General features: G+C 40.6%; 1 protein-coding gene across 1 annotated transcript in view; it reads left to right on the forward strand.

The window, feature by feature from the left end:
* LOC121271936 (tetraspanin-3-like) overlaps window positions 1-21,063 on the forward strand; it is a 49,764-nt gene that overhangs the window by 15,563 nt on the left and 13,138 nt on the right. The window contains exons 2-6 of the mRNA XM_041178193.1: window positions 4,675-4,866; window positions 6,160-6,234; window positions 8,113-8,214; window positions 9,978-10,130; window positions 12,239-12,322. Coding sequence (XP_041034127.1) covers window positions 4,675-4,866; window positions 6,160-6,234; window positions 8,113-8,214; window positions 9,978-10,130; window positions 12,239-12,322 — 606 coding nt within the window. The remainder of the gene's footprint in view (window positions 1-4,674; window positions 4,867-6,159; window positions 6,235-8,112; window positions 8,215-9,977; window positions 10,131-12,238; window positions 12,323-21,063) is intronic.

A 21,063-nucleotide genomic window follows, 5' to 3' on the forward strand; every position in this document is an offset into this window, starting at 1 on the left:
CAGCTGCCATCTTTTCGCTGGCCATGATTCTGTCAAATATAAACAATGGAAAGCACTCTTGTTGTTAGGGTACTTGAGATTTATTGGTGGTATCATACCTCTAGCATTCTGCTTAATTTTGCATTTTAATGAGGCACTGTAATTGCCTATTCCATTTGACTTGGTATCGGTACCTTTTAAGTAGTTTTAAAGTGTCATTGATGCCTATACATAAGAAATAGCATATGCTGCAGATTTCACTCCCCACCATCTTCTGATCCCTACAATTTAAAATGGCCCAAAATGTAGGCCTGATGTGCCCCGAGCCCAGGTAACCTGTCCCTCAGAGTCGGCAACTCAATCATTTCTTATTCACTGGGTTGACTTGTTTGAATTTTTCTAGGTCAGTGTTAGTGCCTTACTGTTGCCTCATTGGATGTACCAAGATCTGTTAGTGTCAGCAACCTAATGTATCAGATTAATGGGAAAGTTGATTTAAAATTTGTAATTGGTACCCAAGGTTCCATTGTACATGCTTATAGAACCTGCAACGAGAAAATGCTTTGGCACCAGTGATTTCAGTAACACCGCTCAAGTGACTCGAGCTAGTGCCTGTTCTAGAACTTCAGCACTTTGTGTTGAATACAATTGCTTTAGTTCAGCTAATTGTACTAACACATCAAAACTGTGGGACGGCGAGTAAGAGTTGGTGACCCTTCGTAACCTCTATCCAGGTATCCAGTAGTATGTACAGAAAAGAGGGAAAGCAAAATATTTCATTTTTAAAAATTCCTTCATGGGATGTGGCATCGCTGGCTCAGCCAGTGTTTATTGCCCATCCTTAAATGCCCTTGAGAAAGTGGTGGTGGTGAGCCACATTCGTGAACCACTGTAGTCCACGTGGTAAAGGTGCACACCCACAGCTGGTAGGAAGGGAGTTCTAGGGTTTTGACCCAGTGACAGTGAAGGAACGGCAATATAGTTCCAAGTTAGGATGGTGTGTGGCTTAGAGGGAAACTTCCAGGTGGTGATGGTATCCCATGCACCTGTCCTTGTCCTTCTAGGTGGTAGAAGTCACAGGTTTTGAAGGTGCTATTGAAGGAACCTTAGTGAATTGCTGCAGTGAATCTTGTAGATGGTACACATTGCTGCCACCACTGCGTTGGTGGTAGAGGGACTGAATGTTGAAGGTGGTGGGTGGGATGCTAATCAAGTGGGCTGCTTTGTCCTGGATGGTATTGAGCTTCTTGTGTTGTGGGAGCTGCACTCATCTTGGCAAGTGGATAGTATTCCATCACACTCCTGACTTGTCTTAAAAATGATGGAAAGCCTTTGGGGAGTCAGGAGATGAGTTACTTGCTGCAGAATTCCTAGCCACTGACCTCCTGTAGTCAAAGTATTTATATGGCTAGTCCAATTAAGTTTCTGGTTAATGGTACCTCCTAGGATGTTAGTGGGATTCATTGATAATGCCAATGAATGTCAAAGGAAGATAGTTCTTGGAGATGATCATTTCCTGGCACTTGTGTTGTGCAAATCTTAACTTGCTGCTTATCAGCCCAAGCTGAGTGTTGCCCACGTCTTGCTGCATATGGACATAGACTGTTTCAGTATGAGTTGTGAATGATGCTGAACATTGCACAATCATCAGCGAACATCCCAACTTCTGACCTTATGATGGAAGGAAGGTTATTGATGAAGCAGCTGAAGATGCTTGGGCCTTGGATACTACCCTGAGGAACTCCTGCAGTGACCTCCCAGTACTGAGATGATTGACCTCTACCAATGACAACCATCTTCCTTTGTGCTAAGTTATGACTCCAACCAGTGGAGAGTTTTCCCCCTGATTCCCATTGACTTCAGTTTTGCTAGGGCTTCTTGAGGTCGGAGTCGGTTAAATGTTGTCATGATGTCAAGGGCAGTCACTCTTACCTCACCTCTGCAGTTCAGCTCTTTTTTTGTCCATGTTTGGATCAAGCTGTATTGGGGTCAGATGCTGAGTGACACTGGCGGAATCCAAATTGAGCATCCATGAGCAGGTTATTGCTGAGTAAGTGCTGCCCGATAGCACTATCAATGACCCCTTCCATCGCTTTGCGGATGATCGAGAGTAGACTGATGGGATGGTAATTGACCGGGTTGGAGTTGTCTTCCTTTTTGTATGCAGGACATATCTGGGCAATTTTTCACATTGCTGGTTAAATGCCAATGTCATAGCTGTACTGGAACAGGAATGGGAAACATTGCAGAAAAGATCCATCAAATGTCACCTCACTTAAGATATCCCTGATCTACAAGGAAATATTGAACAACTTGTTTACTCTTGAGCAAATAAGAATTGAAGGAAGGTTTGAAAACTTCAAAATTCTTAACAATAGATCATTTAACCCCAGTAATATGTTTTGAGATTTCTACAATTTGGGGAATGTAGACGTTGATAGTGAAAAGTTTAAGGGACAATTTGAGTGAGTAGTGATTTATGGTATTCGTTCTAAAAGCTAATCAGAAGAACTGCAGTTTCTTTTCCTGTCCTGTATCTTCCTAGTTCCTGTTTTTCTACTACAAACTGGATTTTGGCATTACATGCAAAAGTGCAACTCCAAAATTTTGATTGCTAGCAGTGTTTCTTGGAACTGCTGGCAAAGGAGGTCATATTAAGTGGTGCGATCAATACTTTACAGTTCTGCTTGGCGCTGAAAAGGTCAGCGATTCCCAATAGGCTGGACGGGGGTCTGTGTCTCTTTATGTTTAGAGAGCCTCATGAAGGCAAGAGTGCGGAGGTTCGGGTTTATTCTCAGTGCACCATGAAAAATCGCTCACTACGCATACCAAATATGTACTATGATAATGCATGACACCATATCACTTAAAACATCCCAGGCTTGCTTCATATTTTTTTTGTAAAATCGACTTTATTCATAAAATATCTGAAAGAACATAAAACATTTCTAAATCGCCATCACAAAGTGCAATCATATTCAACTTTTACACATGGATCACGAGGTGCTTCAATACAATCAATTAATATCACAGCCATTTCAATATCGTCGTTACAGACGGTCAGGCAACTCCAATACCATTGCAGTATCAACATACATCATGTTGCACTCTGAGATGCTTCAATACAATTATAATACAGTTAGTATTCAATGCATACATTCATTATGAGCCGTACAGCCTGAGGGGTCTATACAATTCCCAGCCCCTCGGTGCACTATGACAGAAAGGTCTTAGGCAGCGGCCTTTCCCCATTGCGCCTTTGTGGCGGCTGCCCCAAGCTTTACTGCGTCCCTCAGCACGTAGCCCTGAGCCTTGGAATGTGCAGCACTCAGTCGGGGACAACTCCTTGCACTGGAAGACCAACAAATTTTGGGCAGACCAAAGAGTGTCTTTCACAGAGTTGATGACCCTCCAGCTGCAATTGATGTTTGTCTCGGTGTGTGTCCCTGGGAACAGCCCGTAGAGCACAGAGTCCTGTGTCAAAGCACTGCTTGGGATGAACTTCTATAAAAACCATTGCATCTGTCTCCAGGTCTTCTTTGCAAAGGCACATTCCACAAGGAGGTGAACAACAGTCTTTCCCTACCACAGCTGCCTTGAGGGCAATGTGCAGAGGGGGTGAGACTCCTGACGTGTTGGAAGGATCTGACGGGGAGGGCCTTTCTCACCACCAGCCAAGCTACATCTTGGTGTTTGTTGTTGGAGAGTTCTGGCGAAGAGGTATTCTGCCAAATGACTTTGACAGTCTGCTTGGGGAAACCATCCGACAGGATCCACCATCTCCTTTTCCCTCAGGGCCTCTAAGACGTTACGTGCCGACCACTGCCTGATGGACTTGTGGTCAAAGGTGTTTCTCTGCATAAATTTTTGCATGAGGGACAGGTGGTACGGCACGGTCCAACTACTTGGAGTGTTCCATGGCAGCGTGGCCAGATCATCCTTTGCAATACCAGGGACAGGTAGAACCTCAGCACATAGTGACACTTGGTGTTTGTGTACCAAGGGTCTACGCACAGCTTGATGCAGCCATACTCAAAGGTGGCCTAGTCTTGCTTCATATTGCCATGCCATTGTAGGGAGTGTGGCGTGTTACCAAATTGAATTCTACTGTAAAGTCATGGTATCACAAGTTTCTGAAAACCTTGAAAAGCATGCCCTGGTGCAGAACATTTATTGGTCAAAGTTGACCTCATGGTAAGGGTAAAATAATCAGTGAAGTTTCACAAACCACATTATTTGGTTACCAGCTGCAGAATACTCAGGCTACAGTAGTTTAGCAATTATGGTACTGGACTTAGCAAGTTGCAAAATTGAATTCAAGAATCTGGTAATCATGGGCAAGCACTGAAGCAAAGTAATCATGAAATCTGCTAGATTGTTATTTAAAACCCAGCTACCTCAGTGAAGGCAACATGCAATTGCCACCTAGTCTGATGTACACATCACACACCAGTGGGTTTTCTCTGACTGCCTTCTGAAGTGGCAATGTTAGCTTCTCTGTTGAAAGAACAATCACCACTTTGGGGCAACTGGTGATGGATGATAAGTGCAGTCCTGCCAGCACCTGCAACTCAAAGATAATAAAACGAGCCTGTGGCCAAAGATCAAACAGCTGGTTCATCAGAAAAGTGTCTCAATTGCAGGCAAACGGAATTGCAACTTCAATGTATTAATTTTTAAAAATATTTTATACAGGCAGCAGCAGGGATCCTGTGTTATGTGGGGGCCTATGTCTTCATTACATACGATGACTACGATCACTTCTTTGAAGATGTGTACACGCTGATTCCTGCAGTTGTCATCATTGGGGTTGGGACACTCCTGTTTATCATCGGTTTGATTGGCTGTTGTGCTACTATCCGTGAGAGCCGCTGTGGGCTGGCAACTGTAAGTCTGAACAATACTGTACCTGAATAAATAAGTCAATTTTTAAAGTGAAATGTGCTACCTAATTGTAGTCAATGTTGGAAGTGCAGTTAAAATAAATCTCTCGAATATTTTTGCCTTGAAGTTAAGGTTCTTTTTGGATCAAATGCTAATTGGATATCATTCTTGGCTTGAGTTTTAATTTCTGGGTCCCATGCTAATAGACATTGCCCGGCTGAAGGAACCAAATTGGTCACCATTTCTTTCTCTCGACGTTTAATGAGCTGAGGAATGGCAACTACATTTAGCCTGAAAAGCTCCAAATGTTCATCCTTGTAGGTATGGTTATGCATTTGTGAAGCAAAATCTTATGTCATGAGTGACACCATCTGATTACCCTTTTTTTTTTTAAAGGGTGTTAACTGCCTTCTCACCTTCCAATTTATTTCCCTCTGACTCATGCTGAGGTACGGTTTCATCAACACCATCTGTCCTTCAGTACATCATTAAAAAGGGCCAATGAGTGAACGTTGGCAGGCAATCTTACCCTAGGGTGCGTTGCAAATCAACTCATTCCACATGCTGGCTGGAACACTGGCTGACTTCTACGAGGACAGGGCTCAAATTTCTACCTCCCCAGCTTAATGGGCTAATGCATCACACACATCACAGGTTGGGAATCAAACTTGGGGCTTTTTGGTATGTCTACCACAGTTGCATAATCTTTAGCAAGTTAAACATTGTTAAATTAAAAAGCAATTTAATTACATGAATAGGTGGTGTGCGCTGGTGACAACATTAAAAGACGTTGTCTTACGCTTACTAAGCCTCATGATGCAGAGCAGCAAAGCAGTTTATGTAATTATGATTCCACCTCTCTGGTCGTCCCACTTACATAATTTATCTTCCTGATTTAAAGAAAACTGGTGAACTTAAATTTGGTTAATTAAATAAACCTGGGCTAAAAAGTAATGGTGACCATGAAACTTACTGGATTGTGGTTAAAAACCCTCTGGTTCACTAAAGTCCTTTAGGGAAAGAAATCTATTGTCCTTACCCAGTCTCACCTATGTGGCTCCAGATCCAAACTAATGTGTTTGCCTCTGAACTGCCCTCTGAAATGGCCTAACAAGCCACTCAGTTGTATTCAAGAAGTTGGTTCACCTTAAAGGCAATTAGGAATGGGCAATAAATGCTAGCCTTGTCAGCAATGTCCACATCCCATGAATAAATAAAAATAAATAGTAACACAGGTTAACAATGTCAGTGTTTCTACAGAAACTGAAGTTGTCTTTTTTCCTCCTTTTCCAAAAGTTTGTGCTGATCCTCCTGTTAGTTTTCATCACAGAGTGGGTTGTCGTGGTACTTGGCTACATCTACAGAGCAAAGGTAAACTCAAATACACAGTGCAAGATATGTTTTAATTCCCTATTAGTTGCGATGCTAATATTCATTTCAAGTAAAAGGGGAAAAAACAGACTGCCATCCACAACTTCAAACTTGTAGGGCAAAAGAATGTTAATGATGTAATGATTATATTTAACCATATTATCTATGGATGCCAATTGTAGTATAATGTCAGTTTGTGTAATTAAGTGACGCTGTTTGTGGTTCAGCAGCCTATAGTCTCTCTCATCCTGTTCCCAGCCAGGGCAAACAGGTCAGATCCCAGCCTTTCTTTCAATTTTGTTTAACGATCAGCAGAGCAAATATAAAGCTGAGTCATATTGCCTAATGTTATAAGTCCCTGAATAAGTCAGGTGTGGATTGTACACTGTTATGGTCAGATAATACAATACTCAGGGTATCTTATTTCTTGCCACAGACAAAAGGGAGATAGTCAAGCCCTCAGGAGTGTACAGAGAAGCTAGAAGACTGTCCACTCCAGTACACCTCATTAATTTATGAAGTGTAACTGGCGAACCTTGGACTCTTAAGCTTTTAAACACCATTTGAAAGGGTAGCTTTATAGAATGTGGTATAGAAAGGTGCACTGTAATAAAACAGTATCAGAAGGACAAGGGAACACAAGTTCAAACTAGCAAAAGACAAGTTTAGACTTGACATCAGGGAGCACTTTGCATTGTGATTAATTTGTGGGATAGATTGTTGTGTAGGGTAATGGTGGTGAAACTTTGAAATAAATTTTTATATAAATGAAGTAAAGAGCTGAATTCTATGATAGAGCCATGAGAGCATTCTGGATAGAGAAACCGTATGGGTCTTCCTGCTATGTCTATCCTATGCCTAACCAACAATACATTGTGTTCAGATGTGGGAGGAAGGTCTGAAATATTTAAAACCCTTGTTTCAAAGTGTGGTACTCTACCTGAATGGGTCACCTCAGGGCAATGCAGCTAAAAGAAAACTTGGCTATTGCATAGATTTGGGAATTGAAGGAGTAAGCTATAGATTCATTGGCTTGTTTGTATCATAAGCCAAGAGGTTCATGCTGTTTGAACTCTTGTGGGTTTGCTTTTTGCTGTAAGAGTGCAAACAAATTTCGCAAGGCCAGCGCAGTGCCACACCCTTTTGAGACATTAAAAGAAGGCTGGTAAATATTTGGTTGAAATCAAGAGTGAATTAAGGCAGTCAATATGCAAACTCATTGGCTTTGGTGATCCTGGAATTCCCTTCCTAACAGCACTGTGGATGTACCTACACCACATAGACTGCAGAGGTTCAAAAAGGCAGCTCACCACCACCACCTCAAGGACATAAGCAAAAAATGCTGGCCTAACCAGCAATGCCCACATCCTGTGAAAGAGTTTTTTAAAAATTCCACAATGATCGGCCAAGAGTAATTTCAGGTAATGAATTGGATTTAGCGACAAGAGAAATTCTTTTTTTCAAATTACAGGGTTCATTTTGTAGTTGCAATTTTGCACACAGATTGAGTGAAATAAGTAAAGCTGCTTTGGGTAGAGTCATGTTGTAATACTTTAACAACATGAACCTGTATATTGCTGTTCAGTGGCATCTAGTGACCCTTAGTGTATAAAGTATTCTGACTCACTTCCAGGATTCAAGCATTACCTGATGAATTTTGGACCACAAGTAGCACATATTGTAGTTACTTTCTGTTCTCTTTGCCATTTTGAAAGAAATAAGAGAAAAGCTTTACTGAAATCAATGCTCGTGGTTATATTTTCTAAATGCAATGAGGAAGAATTTGTTTAAAACTATTATGCTTCACCCTTTCTTTACCGTGAAATTAGTCAGCCACGGAGCACAAGAGGTGCCTAAACCTTCTTCTGTTCTATGCAGGTGGAGGATGAAGTTGATAACAGTATTCAGAAAGTGTACAATGAATACAATGGAACATACCCAGATGCTGCCAGCCGTGCAATTGATTATGTACAGAGACAGGTGGGAGTAACCAATGCATATGTTCTTGGTTTATGTTTCGCAATTGGAATGTAATCAGTTTGCGTGTCCTTCGATAGATAGCTTTTGATGATACTGTTTGGATGTTAAAGACTCCTTTTTTCCACCTCAGCTATTCCATGGCTCAGTGAAAGCTGTAGGCTGCAACCAAGGCCACCAGATGGTCTTTCATTGGAAACTTGCACCTGGTGTACTCATTTCTTGTCATAATCCCCATTGATATTGCAGCTCTCCTGGCTAGTTCTCCCAGCTCTGAGATGCTTTGCTTAAAGAGCCTCTGACTCCATATCACTGGAGAGATCATGCTGATAGCAAACACAAGTTGTGAGCCACTTCAGGTAACTGCATCCCTGGCCATGTTGCACAGCACATAACCTAATGTACAGTTCAACAGTACTGTTTCTTTTATTGTTGGCCTGAGCAGAATGGTAACCAGAATATTTAATCTCATTCATTATTTTTGAACAATTGCACACTTTTCATTACTTCTAATGTCATCAGTCAACCCCAAGATCTATATGATTATAATATTATTTGGTTTTTCACCACTGAATAACTCTTTGTAACCAGGTCTAATATTGTTTATGCAAATCCATGTTATTGAAAGGCTTATCACCTTAACCTTATCTTAAAGCATTGACAAAGTGAATTATTTTTGGGGCTTATTGACCTTTGTGAAGGCATAAGCGGCAGCCAAACCAGTAGGGTGAATATCCAGTTAATTTTGGTTTTGTGGGTTACTAATTGAGGGATGGACATTGGTCAGGACACTGGGGAAACTCACTTTTCTTCGATTAATGCCATTATATCTTTTTGTTTTAATATCTCAATTGAAGGATAGATAACAGTCAGGAGTAGTTAGCCTGAGCAGATGTTCCCATCTGCCTCCAGCCCAGTGGCTTTGAAGCTAGTTTAACTGCAATGCGGCTGCTGCTTTGGCACAGAGTGGGCATTGTACCTTCCTACTCTTTTTTTTTTGCAATTAAGTACATTGTAATCACTCTTGTCTTGAAGAAAACTACACAAAAGCTTGAACTTTTGTAAATTATAGCAAACGATATTACCTCTGCTTCTCGAGAGTTGAAGATTCCGTTTTATACAGATTTTTCTGCAAATGTTCAACATAATGTACTCCTAAGGTTTTAGTTGACTGGTGACTCGTGTTACTGTACATCCTTGCAATGTAATCCTATTCTTGTTCTAAATGAAAATACTGAACTCACTGGAATAGTCAGTTGACCCAGTTTAAATGTTATCACTTGAGATGCTTTTAGCTGTTCCTTCACAAGTGTATGGGGTGAGTGAATAATTGTAAAAAGCCTTCATTTTAATCTGTAGACTCTACTGAGTTAAATGACCTCTGTGGCAGCAGTTGGGATGCTGCAATGTACATCTTAGGTCCCTGGACTAGGAGAGGCTAAAATTGGGGTTTCTTGACTGTGCGTTATCTCTAGTGGAAACTAAGAGATTGATAATCACCTCACCACACAATGTACTCCCTGCGCTCTTCCTACGTTTACATCTGAACGGGTGGATTACCTATCTAAAAGAACAACAAATTGTTGTAAATAATATATTAGTATGTGATAACAGAAATTATGCCAGCAAACCATCAAATCCAGAAAAATTGGGAAATCTGATGTTTTTGGTTGTTTCCCAGATTTAGGGGCACTGGTTTGAAAACTGTGTTTCTAAGGAGTGCCATGACTACATGTTTTAGCTAAACATGTGCCTCTGTTTTATAGCTGCGCTGTTGTGGCATCCACAATTACTCTGATTGGGAAAATACACAATGGTTCAAACAGGCGAAGAACAACAGCGTACCAATCAGCTGCTGCAAATTGGGTGTCAGCAACTGCACGGGCAGCATGAGCCGCCCTATGGACCTGTATTCGGAGGTAAGGCTACGCGGGAACAAGCGACCGACATCGCAGAGAAAAATTATTTTGATCAGTTGTAATTTGAAAACTCTCGTTTGACTCTATGCTAGTATCTGTAGATCTATTGTCTCAGAAATTCCAAATATCTACTTTTAAAATGAAGTTGGTAGATTTGTCCCATTAGGTAATTAATCTCACCTTTTTGTGCAAGGATTCAGCCTTTCTCAGTGTGGGGTACAATGTCCTACAATCTTCTCTTCCTGTCTGCACCCTTGCATTATTTAATTTGTGACTCATTGCAGGACCACCGCCTTCAACTCATTCTGTTCCAAAATTGTGGAAGTCCTTTCTTTGCTCATTCTTTCCATTCTGGAGTTTTTTTTTAAGTCCAAGTGCATCTTCTGTATTTCAATGCTTTTTTTTTTAATGTGCATGCTCATATTCTGCCTGACTTCAGATGGGATGCTTCCCTATTTCATTTCTCCGCAACAGCCTCTTTTTAAGAAAGTATATTTTAAAAAAACAAAGCATCTAAAATGCATTTGGTCACAAGTTTAAGTTCAGCATTATTTCGAACCTCACTGCTGCCAAAGTAAACTAAGTTGGATCCAACAAGCTACTGACTTTGTGCATTTTCATACTGCTGCAGGCTAGGGAGCAATGACAGGTTGTAGCCCAGAATTAGAATACATTCAGGACCACTGTGGCAAGTTGTGCATTTGAATTGAGTAAATCTGGCTACTTATGGGCCATTACCAAGGGAGAGAAAAGTGTAAGAGCAGCTGGATTGCAGTTTATTTTTCTTTTAATAAAACAGCTTAACCGGCTCACTCATGTCCTTCAGGAAAGGAAGCTGCCACCCTTTTCTGGTTTAGTCTACATGTAACCCTACTCTGTGGCTGTCTCTTAATGCCCTGGAAGACCACTTCGTTGTCAAAAACAATCACTCAAGTTGAAGGCCCACCATCAGATTCTTGTAGCCCTGCCAATATCCTACTACTCCCAAGAGCACTTTCTTTATTAGAATTGATATTGTTTATTTAAAACAAATATATAATTCTATGTTTCACTTTTTTAACTGGTAAGGTCTAAAATAGAGAAACTTCACAGGAATATTCTTTGTATAACTTGCTTTAAAAAGAGCCAGAGTCAAAATGGCACAGGAGACCACTGAATCCATGGGACAGTTAATTTAACTGCAAAAGTTTGTTGCAAATTTCTCAATTGCAAGTTGTATGAAATCTATCATTTCGTTCAGAATTTATGCCATAACTAACTTAATTTTCTTTTTATGATAAGTGTTGCAAACCTCTAAGCAATGTAGGTTAGGATTCATTATCCATTTCACCTACCATCATTCAGCTCCTGTGAAAAAAGGCAACTGACTGGTTCTAGGCTTGTTCGATGTATCTATGACCTCAGATGTGCAATAATGGCCTGTAGATAATTTTTCCCTCCCCGCCCTCCCCCACCTCCTGTTTGTCACTATTTCATAAAGATATAGTTGGGGCTAGATGATGAGTAAGGTGATGATGTAACCAAATGCTGCGCTATTGTGCCACATTGATTCTAGCTACTAGATTCTAGCTAATCTCCCAACTTTCTCTTTAAAAAAAACACTTGCATTGTTTTCACTTTTCTGATATGACACCAGTTCCTGAGCAAAAAGAGAGTTTCTCCCCCTTGGACAGGAGCACAGAGGAACAGGAGTAGGCCATTTAGCTTTCCGAGCCTGATTAGCCCACTATTTAATGAAATCATGGCTGATCTGTGACGAAGCTCCATATTACCTTCTGGATAAAGGCACAACCTAATGTGGTATTGAGTGAGATGTGATGTCTAATCTATACCCAAGGCATGTTGTGCTGCTACTGACCTTGGTATCCTGGACTGGAGAGGAGGAATGGAGAAAAAATAATCAACCGGGGTCCCTGGTTCATTAGGCAAAGGCAGGAAATATTTTGAGGGTAGGATGAAATGTGATAACCACTGGCTCACACATGGATGGCTACTTGGCTGCGGTACAGGAGGATTCCAAGAGAAAGTAGAGAGAACTCTTACAAGGTGGAGGGGGAAAGATACAAAAAAAAGTATAAGTTTCATTACTTTATCCTTTAATCACACAGGGATGCAAGGTTCTGGTGGTGAAAAAGCTACAGGAAATCATGATGTACGTTATAATGGCTGCTCTGGCATTTGCAGCTATTCAGGTAAGTTGAAGAATGAGTTGGCACAGAGCCCATAGAACCTTAAAACATAGAGGCTATTCAGCCCATCCTGTCTTTGCCAGCTCTGAAAGAGCTAACACTCTCCTGCAACACATTGCTATGTTTTGCAAGATTTAAAAACAGCAGCACACATGCTCTGAAAATCTTTCACACTGGTGAGAATTGAAGCTTCAGTGATACCATGTGTGCTTGCTTTCAACTGGCATGTAATTGTTGACTTGCTTTCACTTGTCGTAAACCACACCTGTTTTTTATATACCATCTGGTAAGCGATTAATCTAGTACTAGGTTGCACTCTTGTTTTATAGGTCATAACCTGCATGAGTGTTACCATTAATGGAAGTTATGGTAAACTTTTATTTTTAGAATGTATTATATCTGGTAGCTGATGTAAGGCATATTTGCATTTAAGGTTTTGTTGCAGGGAATTCAGGTTCCTGTGGGATGATCATATATAGAGGAGGAGGGGAATTCCATGTTCTCTTTTTTTGGTTTATTGTGACAAATTTTCACTCCCTCTCGTCTGTCCAAAAAATGTGTAATTCTCCTCTTTCCCCCTCTCACTTGCCCCCTCAAATCACACCATCTCTTCAAAAATAAATGGCTTCTAAGATTTTCAGCTTTGCTATTCTCCCTATGTTAAGCATTTTTGTGAAGAAATTCTTGCAGACAGTTTGAAGTTTGTCCTTCAGCAAATTGAATCATCTGTGCCTCTGCCACAATGGAAATGCTGAAGACAGTTCAGAGATGAGCCCCGACCCCAATCACAGCATGGTCCACCTTGATGAAATACAGCATCTTGAGTGTTTCTAATCTGTTTTAATGGTACCACATCAGTAAGATTCTCTTCCCCACCCCACCCCATGTCAATGTATTAACAATTACATTGTCAAGGTCCAATAACATTCATCTACATTGTTAAGACAATGTAATTGCTATACAATTGGGTTGTTAAAACAGGTGATGGGTATTGGCTCACCATAAATGGGTACAGCTGTAACACTCCAGGGGGAAAGGAACTGAATCTGTCACTCTATTGAGCTGGCTGAAGAATAAATCTGTTTGAGGTAAAAGACCAGCTTCAGGCTCATTCTTCGTTTATATAGAGTTATTGGAGTTAACATCTGCACCCACTGCCTCTTTTGTTGCCTGTCAAAGCTCAAGAGCGTTAAGTTTCTGTGATCTATGCTCACGCTCAATTCTCTTGATGCTGGATGGGGCTTATGGCTTATCTCGGAACTGTCTCCAGGGCTTGAATATGTATGGATGACTTGTGAAGATCATGTAATTGCATCTTTACAAGCTCTTTTCAGAATGATGTGTTTTCCACTTTGATGTCCTAGGATTATTAAATAGTTGCTATTGAGGATTGATATCCCATTCTCAAAATTCTAGGTATCAGTAACACTTCAAGTAACAAAGATGCATCATCTTTGAAACTCTTCCAAACACCATAAGTATTAATAATACTTTGATCTGCAAGGGGCTCTTTTCTTACTATCGTATTGTGGTTCTTGATGGCCAGTTAAGAGGACCAGTATCTCATTCTTGATGGCATGTATATAGATACCTTTTTTTATTATTCAGTCATGAGATCCGGACGTCACTAGCAAGGCCAGAGTTTATTGCCCTTGAGAAGGTGGTGGTGAGCTGACTTCTTGAACCGCTTCAGTCCTTGAGGTTGAGGCATGCCCACAATGCTGTTAGGATTTTAACCCAGCGATAGTGAAGAAATGGTGACATATTTCCAAGTAAGGGTGATATTTTACTTGGTGGGGAACTTAGGTGGTGGTGGTGTTCCCAAGCACCTGCTGTCCTTGGCCTTCTACAGGGTTTGGAAGGTGCTGCTGCAGTAGTCTTGTCAAGTTGCTGCTGAACATCTTGCAGATGGTACACTGAGCCACTGTTGAAGGGATTGAATATTCAAGGTTGTTGGTGAGGTGCCAAACAAACTAACTGCTTAGTCCTGGATGGTGTTGAGCTTCTTAGTGTTAGATGTACACTCAATCAGCAAGTGGAGACTCCATCAGACTCTTAACTGTGCCTTGTAAATGGTGGAAAGGCTTTGGGGGAGTTGGGAGGTGAATCACTCTGTAAAATACCCAGCCTCTGATCTGCTTTTGCACCCTATTTATCTGGTTGGTCCAGTTCCATTTATGGTCAATGGTAATTCCCTGGATGTTGATGGTAAAGAATTTGACTATGGTAATAGCCTCAAATGTCAAGAAATGTCTTGTTGGAGATTGTGTGGTACGAAAGTTATCTGCTGCTTATAAGCCTAAACCTGAATGTTGCCCAGGTCTCGCTGAATTTTGGCACTGACTATTTCATGATATGAGGAGTTGTGAACGCATCCGGAATGATCAATAAACGTCCAGACTTCTGACGTGATGGAGGGAAGATTATTGATGAAGCAGCTGGAGATGATTGAGCCTAGCATACCGCCATGAAGAATTTCTGCAGTCAAGTCCTGGGGCTGTGGTGATTGGCTTCCAACAAAAACGACCATCTTGCTTTGTGCTAGGTATAACTGCAATCAGTGGTGAGTTTTCCCTCTGATTTCCATTGACTTCAATTTTATTAGGGCTCCTTGATGCCCCACACTTGTCAACTGCTGCCTTAATATCAACGGTAGTCATTCTCACCTCCCCTAGAATTCAGCTCTTCTGTCCAAGTTTGGACCAAAGCTGTAATGAGTTCTGAAGCCGAAAGGTCCTGGCAGAATCCAAGCTAGGCTTCAGTGAGCATGTCATTGATGCGTAATTGCCATCTTATAGCACTGTTGACAATGCATTCCATCATTTTAATGATGGAGTATAGATTGAGGCGGTAATTGGCTGAGTTGGATTTGTCCTGATTTTTGTGGGCTGGCCACACCTGGGCAATTTTCCACTGCATTGGTAGATGCTGGTGTCATAGGTACAGGAACAAATCAACTAGAGTCACAGCTAGTTCTAGAGCACAAGTCTTCAACAGTGCAGATGGAATGTTGTAGGGGCCTATTGCCTTTGCTGTATCCAGTACACTCAGCTGCTTTTCGATATCACGTGGAATGAGTTGAATTTTTGGAAGACTGGCATCTGTGATGGCAGAGACCTTAGCAGAAGTGGATGGATCATCCACTTGGCACTTTTGTTTGAAGTTGGTTGAAAATGCTTCAGTCTTGTCTTTTGCACGCCTGCTGGGTTCTGTGATCATTTAAGAGGAAATTGAATGCGTTTGAAGTTTGATTGGTGAGGCATAATAGACAAAGTGCTTCCATGTAGGTAACATAACAGCGTTATTAGAGCTGACAAACTGTTTGTAATCCTAAACACCCAGTAGATTTTTAAAGCTAGCAAAATTGTTTCCCTCCCTATTAAGTATTTTTGCTTTATCATAAGCTATTGTATCCTCTTAAGCATGTTCCTGCAGCACCATCCCCAATATTAACCTTGTTGCATTTGAAATTGCATGCAGTTGTATTTTTACACCCATAAATTCAGAGTTGCTGAGAAGTAAAAGTCTACACTTCCATTTTGGGATTGGAGTTATAAGTTGCCTTTTATTTTTCACAAGTTGAGATGTTTGAACCACCGACTCCCAACACTTGGGTATCTCAGTCAGTGATAATCCCAGAGGAAACTTGCTGTAGCCGCTATGGCAGCTGCTGAGTGGGCTTATACTCTTACAGATGAGGATGTGTATGAATCCTCGGTATAATATAACATAATCCATTCTTCCAAAAACATATTATACCTATTATGCATTCAAGTTACAAACTCTTCCTTCCAAGAAATGTGTGTCTGCCGTTGGCTTTTAGTTATTTTCCCAGTATTAGATGTTTTAGGTTTAGCCAGTTGATTAACTTTGAGCAAGGAACTGTCTTAGCCATTGAACTTGACAAGCAGGAGGGGAGGTACCTTAGTAATCATTGGTTTCGTATTGCCCTGATGTGAAATGTTGCTGACTTATTGATGAGTATGCAGGTTTAATCCTGAACGTGGTTACAATTTCATCCATATTAAAGACTTATAATGGCCCAATTGCTAAGGATGTTTTCAATCCCCCAATTTATTATAGGGTGTGGGGCTTCCAAGTTAGTTGCAATGCAAATAGTAATGCCATCTAGCCATAACTCTCATTAAACACTCACAATGGAGGCTGGAAATTTGAAATAAAACAGAAAATGCTGGTTATACTCAGCAGGCCAGAAAGCATCTGTGGAGAAAGAAACAACATTAATATTTCGGGTTTTAAACCCTAGCTAAACATCTAATGCATTGGACAAGATTAGTAGCAATAGTTGACTTCTTGCTTGCTTTGTTCTCCCTTCTTTATTCCCCATGGTAACGCCTTATCCAGCCAATAGACCAAGTTAGAAACAAGCAATTAACTATCCACCAATGCTGTTGTGAGTGATATCAAGGGGAAACCTGTGACCTACAGACATTACCCTTTACCATTGTGTTTCGGGTTCCTATTGTGCCTGACTTGAGGCTTGTGCTTTGTTACTTCCCCCAGCACCTCTTGAGACCAGTGAGATGTTGCTAGTTGAATGTTTTTGGAGGCATACAATTCACCTATGTCACCTTAGGCCCCTTGAGCCTGCTTCGTCATTCAATAAAATCACAGCTGATCTGATAGTAATGTCAACTGCACATTCCTGCCAACCCCCAATAACCTTTCACCCTCTTGCTTACCCAGAATCTATCTAGCTCTGCCTTAAAGATATTCAGACTCTGTGTTTCTACCACCTTTTGAGGAAGAGAGCTCCAAAGACTCACGACCATCAGAAAAAAAATTCTCATCTGTCTTAAATGTGTGACCCTTTGTTTTTAGACAGTGACTCCTAGTTCTAGATTCTCCCACAAGAAGAAACATCTTTATCCACTCTGTCAAGACCCCTCAGGATCTTGTATGTTTCAGCTGAGTTGCTTACTCTTCTAAACTCCAGCAGATGCAAGCGTTGCCTGCCCAACCTTTCCTCAAAAACAACCCACCCATCCCAGGCATTAGTCTAGTAAACCATCTCTGAACTGCTTCCAATGCATTTACATTTTTTCTTAAATAAAGAGACCAGTACTGTACACAGTACTCCAGATGTGGTCTCATCAATGTCCTGTATAACTGAAGCACAACCTCCCTACTTTTATATTCCATTCCCCTCACAGTAAATGATAGCATTCTATTAGATTTCTTAATTATTTGCTGTATCTGCATTCTAACCTTTTGCAATTCGTGCACGAGGGCACCCAAATCTTTCTGTATCTCCGAGCTCTGCAATCTCTCACCATTTAGATAATTTTTTTTTATTCTTCCTGCCAAAATTGACTTTCACATTTTCCCACATTATACTCCATTTGCTAGATCTTTGCCCACTCACTTAACCTAACTATATCTTTTTGTAGCTTCCTTATGTCCTCTTCACAACTTACTTTCCTACCTATCCTTGTGTTATCAGTACATTTAGCAGCCATACCTTTGGTCCCTCTATCCAAATCATTTATATAAGTTGTAAAAAGTTGAAATACCAGCATTGATCCCTGTGACACACTGCTTGTTACATTGCCAATCAGAAAATGACCTATTTATGCCTATTGTTAGCTAGCCAATTTTCTACCCATGCCAATGTTACCCCCTACACCATGAGCTTTCATTTCTTGCAATAAACTTATGAAAATGCCTTCTGGAAATCCAAGTACAGTACATCCACAGCACATTTTATACAAAGAACTCCAATAAATTGGTTAAACATGATTTCCCTTTCACAAAACCATGCTGACTTTTCCTGATTACCTTGTAACATCTTCAATAACTTATAGCATTTTCCTTGTGACTGATGCTAAGCTAATGGCATGTAGTTTCCTGCTCTTGTCTCCCTCCCTTTTTGATTAAATAAGTTACATTTGATATTTTTCCAATCTAATGAACCTTCCCCAAATCCAGGGAATTTTGGGAAAATTAACATCAGCCATCTCACTAACTGTTTCTTTTAAGATCCTGGGATGAAGTCCATCAGGGCCTGGGGACTTGTATCAGATCCTTGTACGCTTGAATTAGACCCCTACACAGCTACCCCATCACTCCAGTTTTACAACCAATCTCCAACTCTGGCTTGCTTTTCTATCACCCTACTATTGATAGCATCACTTTCAGCCACCTCAACACTGATCTCAAACTCTTTCTCTCCTTTTCCTTCCTCCACACATATCTTTTTAGAAAAAAATCATCTCTCCCATCAATCCTTGAGTCATGTCTCCCAACTCTTCCTCACTGACTTCGTGTCCATTCTCTTGTTTCTCTCCTGTGAAGCAACATTGGATGTTGTCTTCTATATTGGATGCAGTGTAAATGCAAGCATTAAAAACACTATTAAAAACCAACTATGAGAATTAAAGCTGCAAGAAATCAGTAAGGTTGATGATGTAACACTCTACATGGAGAATACTGTTTATCCTCATACGGATTTGAAAAAAAATCGTGGATAGAGAAATCTTTATAGTTTTATCAAACAGGTCCTCCTGGGAAGTTTTTGAAAAAGCTTCCCTTTGTATATCTCTGCATGGTGTGTCTGCAGTCCATATAGTGGATGTGATATTTAATTTATAAAGATTGACTCTTAAATAAGATGCTTATAACCACATGTATTTGATAACCGCTAATTGAGAAATGGTGAAAGTAAAAGTAGATGGAGCTTACAACATCAATAATTCCGTTACTAGTTTAAGAGGATCACTTTTTACTTTATCAATGTGGAGGAATGTTGGAGTATCTTTACAGCCAGCAGGTTTCCATTCCATCAGTCCCAGGTGAGGGATACGAATCTAACTGACTGTATCCCAATAAACATTTCCCTAGTAAATGTACTAACGGATGGAACCACATTATTCATCCATGCTAAGATTCTTTGAAGAATTAGTTAATTTCTCCTGAGAAGGGGACACATCCCATCCTAGGAAGAAAATGCCTCATTGATTAATATAAAATCTAGAAAGCAATTAAAAGCAAACTGAAAATCTGTCACAGACCTGTTGACTCCCAAAAGAGAGAGAATGGCATCTTGTCTCGAATGGAGACAGTTCACCATGGATTAACTCTCGACACCAGTTTAAAAACTGACCAGCTCTTCTCATATGGATGAAAGCCAGCATTATAGTAGCTTTAGTTCTGCAGATGTATGCCTTTAGCTTTGTTAAAACACTAAACCTTCTGTCTGTAAAATTACAGACTATGACGGCAGTTTCTCTAGGCTTGGCGATTCGATGGCTCAGTTTATTTCTCTTAAGAACCAACTGTTTCTCGCTGTGTTTTTTCACACTGCATCTTGTAGTGACAAATGGCGCTTGAAGGGTTTAAGAAAAAAATCCTTGTTAATCTACCCCTCCCCCATATCAGACAGTATTTCCAAGGCAGCAGTGTAGCTGTGAATGCTGCTTTATTTCCATATGTGATAGCAGGTTGCACGTTTCACCTTATATCTCCCTATGGGAGAGCACCTGATGTCCTCCTGCCTTACTGAAAATTAACAGTGGACAGTAAGACTTTTTGTGTGTACTTGAGGGGAATAAATCACAACCCCCCAAATCTACATCTATCCTTTAGCTGCTCATGCAAAATATCACCTTTTGTCCTTTGTCCTTGTTTTTAAATTGAGAACAAAATGTTGAAAATCTCTCCTTTTTAAAAGGTTTCAGCTTTTAAGAACAACAGATTCTGATAAACATTGGATGCTCTGATTTGACCTGGCTGGGTCAGTACAAGGCTGGGTAGGGATTCCTTATTTTATTGACTTTGTGCCTTTGAGTGTGCAGTGCACACTGACCCCATTGTGTCATGCTCATACAATACACAGTATCCTGTGGCAATTTGACTCCCAACCAAGCAACTAGAAAGAAATAACTTGGATTGAAAATACTGTTTTATTTTCTGAAGAAGGGCAGCATTCAGACCCTAATAAGTCATTATTCCTCAGTGAAAATAATTTTAGGAAAATTCACTTATTCTGTTTGTGTATTTATCAATGTTGTCGAGACATACTGTCTAGGCAAGCTCTTAAATCAAAGTATTTGCTTTAGAATCATATGTTATGCTTTTTTTTCTCCAAATGTAAACCATTGTAGATTGGCAATTGGTTTATACACCTCATTAGTAGCTTATTTAGCAGGTCAGAGCTGTTTACAAAGATGCTGCATCTGAAAATGCTTTACAAAATTATTCTTAAAATCCTGCTGATTTTTGGATTCCATCTCAATGGACAGACGTTCATTTTTACCAGGCTAGCATCTCTGGTTTGTGGAGTTGATGAATGAGGAGGAATATTCTATTCAGATCGGCAGTCTGGTAGCCAAAATCTTCCTAAAACTGGTTGAAGTGATTACTTGCAAGTCGCATTAATCCCTCTGAGCATGCACACACACTGCTCATGCCTGCATAAGCGTTTGGCCTCCGGAAAGCCAACTGCAGGTGAACCCAGAAATGGAACCTGCCAAAGCATGTTTTGCTAAACTTTTGGAAGTTTCTTGCTACCTGAAGCATGTGTAACCTGGACCTGAAATTGCTGTGCAAGTTCTGATATTCCTTGCTGCTTGGATCTTGGCACCTCCGCCTTTCCATTGCTTTGTAATTAACCTCTGGTAATTCCGTCTTGTAGATTACTGCTTTAATCATAAACTCAATTCTCACTACTTAATAGTTGGCTTAATTGTCATCCCGTCCATCAGCTTAAGCTTTCATTCCCTCCA

The sequence above is a fragment of the Carcharodon carcharias genome, chromosome 32 (genome assembly GCF_017639515.1).
Source record: "Carcharodon carcharias isolate sCarCar2 chromosome 32, sCarCar2.pri, whole genome shotgun sequence".
Lineage (NCBI taxonomy): Eukaryota > Metazoa > Chordata > Chondrichthyes > Lamniformes > Lamnidae > Carcharodon > Carcharodon carcharias.